Source organism: Amblyomma americanum, unplaced genomic scaffold (assembly GCF_052857255.1).
Source record: "Amblyomma americanum isolate KBUSLIRL-KWMA unplaced genomic scaffold, ASM5285725v1 scaffold_428, whole genome shotgun sequence".
NCBI classification, from domain to species: Eukaryota; Metazoa; Arthropoda; class Arachnida; order Ixodida; family Ixodidae; genus Amblyomma; species Amblyomma americanum.
In genome coordinates this window covers 918,609-922,698 of record NW_027526899.1, presented here as the reverse complement: position 1 = coordinate 922,698, position 4,090 = coordinate 918,609, and the positions used below count along the sequence as shown (strand labels likewise).

Genomic DNA, 4,090 nt, shown 5'->3' with positions numbered 1-4,090 from the left:
TTAAAAAAAAATATACATGTTGCCACAACAAGCTGCTTTTGCAAGCAATCTGCAGTGCATCAAGACAGTTCTCTTCATATGACCCCTGAGGTGATGCCGCTATTCACTTATAAACAGTCATCGTGGAGTTTTTCTTGATCTTGATGTCACAAGTTTGAATTCGGTTGTGGGACAAATGTTTATAACCCAATTTTCCCAGCAATAAATGCATTTTTTTTGCCGCTGAACACACATCATCATAGCTAGAAAGAGCCACATAGCTATTTTTATTGCGAACAATACAGTGTAACTGTGCTAAGACTGCCCCGATAAAGTAAAAACATTGATGCCATTTGAACCTCCATGCCCTGCATACATGTCGAACAAAATTAGAGCAATCAAGGGATGCTGCACTGTTTTTCTCCGGAAATTTTTCAGACACACCTCAAGACGAATGCAACCAGATCTTGGGGAATAACTTTTAAGTACCCAGTTCTGGTTAGCACTTGTTTATTTGTTAACAACCCTAACTTAAGTAAACAACTGTTGATGCGCAGAACGAAAAGTAAACAAATTTCTCCAAACTAACCAACAAAACATGTGCACAATGTAGTGTCACTACAGAGGGAATACAGTGACACAAATTCGTAGTGTTGCAGGCATAGCACTGAGGAATGCAACTAGTGATGCCAAAAATTCTTTTGGGGGGGGGAGGCTAGAACTGCCTGTCAACATAAAAGCTCAGTTTAGGGAGAAGAGCACCTTAGCTATTCACACAAATGGAAAACCAGAGTACCAATGTATTTGAGTATCAATGTACAGATTAGTAATAAAAGGAATTAGTACTGCAGACAACCAGACTGTCGAGGCCACTTTATGACAGCAGGTGTGACAAAATACTCATAAGAAGAAACCAACACGCAAGAAGTAATAAAATGCAATCTCAAAACACACTGAAATACTTCTCGCTGCTACGAAGTGATTGTTTCTACAAACACATCAGCTGAACAGCCTATGATGAATCGCAGCAATTACAGCAACACTGATATCAGTGGTGACAAACCCACTAGCATTCTTGTCATAAGCACCCTATGAAAATGGAACAAGGCTAGCTTTAGCTTACAAATATGCAAAATTGAAGAATTACAACACAACTCCTATTGCGACAAAAGGCTGGAAATAGGCCACAATATTCAACAAAATATGGCATTTGCATGCAGCACAGAAACAGCAATCTGAAAAGTGAGACCGGTGCAGTGAAGCTCTTTTAAGGAGGGAAGCTGCTCTTAGAAAAAAAAATTTATTAATGAAATCACGATTATAAAATCTTCAGGGAACAAGTATTTTTGCCTGCCGATTCCAAATGTGGAATTTATTTTAATGTGCATTAAGTCTTTGTGGACTTGATGCAATATATTATGTAACCCTTGTGGAGAGCTTTAATGAAATTTTGCTGCAGTGAACTTGCTAGAATGTATGCCTTCCACTTGTCTTGACAACAATCTATGCAATAAGGATAAAATTATTATCCTGCCTATCACAGAAGTTGAGTTACAGGGTTTTGAACTTCGTACTTCACGAACGGGAAGAAAAATTTGCCTTCCTGTTTCTGATGTGACAAGTTCAAAATTCTATACCTCAACTTCTATGACAGGCAGGATGATAATTGTAGCTTTATTGCATAGCTTAATGTCAAGAGAAACCAATGGCATGCATTCTAGCAAGTTCTCTGTAGCAGGATTTCTTGAAAGCTCTCCACAAAAAGTTACATAACAAATTACATAAGTGCTCAACAATTTGTTGCACATGAAATTAAATTCCATGTATAGAATCAGCATGCAAAAATACATGTTCCCTTAAGATTTCATAAATGTGACTTCATTAATAAATTTTTTTTCTAAGACCCTCTTCCCCCTTTAATATTTTTGCTTTTTTAAAAAATTAATTCTTAAAGCTTTTTTTAAAAACCAAACCAAGCCACACAATCTTGAGAGTGGAGCCAATGGAATAGGAATCTGTAAATTGATAAAACATTTAAGTAACACAAGTGCGCTTAGGGCAATAAATTTCAATAAATAATCAGTCCACCTTGCCTTCTGATCTTCATCAGAAAGCTGAGAACACGAGAAATATATATTGGACACATCATCACTGAAAACCTTCCTTCAATGGGAAGTGATGTTATCCTTATGTATCAATTTTTTTCCTCTCCACAGAAGTCTGCAAGCATAGTAGGCTCGTGGTTCAGAAAGAAGATACGGAAAGCCCAGTGCCAGTGCAGTGTCAACACTAAAGATTACTTGCAAATCAAACTAACTACGGACATAGGGTTTCAGTTGGTTTATAAAGTTTAACGCACCGATGCGACTCAGGCTACGAGCGGCGCCGTAGTGAAGGGCTCTGGCAATTTTCGACCACCTGGGGTCCTTTAAACGTGTATCGATATCGCACAGGGGCCTTGAGCATTTCACCTCCATCGAAATGTGGCCGACGCGGCTCGATCGAACCCGCGTCTTTCAGAACAGCAGTCGAGCGCCATTTTAACATGGTACACTTGTCACAGGCCACCTAACTAGCATGCCGTTATCTGGTTCCCAACAAGATTGCTACCAAAACTTTCTCCAAAGGAAACCAGGGAACACTCTTATTCCTTTAGTGCCTCGTCTCTTTGTGGTGTTTTAAACTGCACTTAACTGAGAACGCCTTTGTGCACAAGTCACACTGAAATGGTTTTTCACCCTTGTGGGACCGCATGTGCACCACAAGGGCTGCGTTTTGTGCAAACGCCATGGGGCACAGCTGGCACTGGAATGGCTTCTCACCAGTGTGGATGCGGACATGTTGTACCAAATGGATCTTTTGTACAAACGCATTGCCACAGTGGTCACAACGGTACGGACGATCACCCGTATGGGTGCGCACGTGATTGTCCAAACTGCTCTTTAGTGCAAATTTGCTGTCACAGTGGTCACAAGGGTACGGACGATCACCCGTATGCATGCGCTGGTGTCTGTCCAAACTGCTCTTTGCTGCAAATGTGCTACCGCAATGGTCGCAACAGTATGGACGATCACCCGTATGGGTGCGCAGATGTCTGACCAGATAGCTCTTATAAGCAAATGTGCTATCACAGTAACAGCAATGATATGGGCGGTCGCCTGTGTGGGTGCAAACGTGCGCCGCCAGGTCAGCTCTCTTCTTTAAAATGTTGCCGCAGTGGGTGCACTGGTGAGCCTGCTTGCCTGTAGGCTTGTCCCGGTGATTACTCATGCTGGTGCTGATAGTTGGCACACAGTGGTTTACAGGGCACTTTTGATGAGGTAAATTTTGTCCGAGAATCACACCAGCCTTGCAGTCTGTGGTGGCCATTCCTGCATTACAAGACCAGACCACTTTTATTAAAACGTGGGGCCCAATACGCCGCAGCTCACATACTGCTAGGGCTGTAAGATTGTGACTGTAGACAACAGTGCCATGCTATAGCTGCGTTACTTGAGTAAAGTTAAATTTCATATGTAGAGCTTAATCCCTTCAGTCAAGAACAACCGTCCACTAGAATTAAATTTTAGTTTTTAGATTTCTATAAGGAACATATCCAACAGCTGAGAAAAAATTCCCACCGTCGCAGATACCTTGGTGTGTGAATATATAAATTTTCAAATGCGAATAATAAGAAAAAAATACCTTGCAATATCGAATGGAGTGTACATTTTGTAAAAAAAACAATTTAAAAATATAAACGTGCAAACATTGTTCCAAGTTCTTTTTCAAAATAGTATCCCGCCTTTCGAACCAAAATATACAAAATTACACTGACTCTACCATACTAAAAAAAAAACATGATGTCCTTAGAAATGTATATTGCTTGATTGAACAGCATTAACTGCATGCAATAGGTGATGTAGACACGCAGAATGAGTAACCATATGAAACCATGAATTCATACAATGCAACATTTAAAGGTAACAGGATGGATAGTAAAACCTCATGAATTCGGACATCAAGGGACTGAAAGAAATTCCCGAATTTTCCGAAGGTTGAGTTATGAACAGCCCCTTGCCTCAATTCTTCTCGAAGCTGGTTCATAGTTCATACCACAGTCATGGATTGT

General features: G+C 40.5%; 1 protein-coding gene across 1 annotated transcript; it reads right to left on the bottom strand.

Annotated features, from left to right (window-relative positions):
* Positions 1-2,240: 2,240 nt before the first annotated feature.
* LOC144112599 (uncharacterized) lies at positions 2,241-3,448 on the bottom strand. The gene has a single exon (XM_077645395.1). It carries the CDS (start codon positions 3,346-3,348, stop codon positions 2,632-2,634), a length of 717 nt encoding a protein of 238 aa, XP_077501521.1. The 5' UTR covers positions 3,349-3,448; the 3' UTR covers positions 2,241-2,631.
* Between the last annotated feature and the right edge of the window lie 642 nt (positions 3,449-4,090).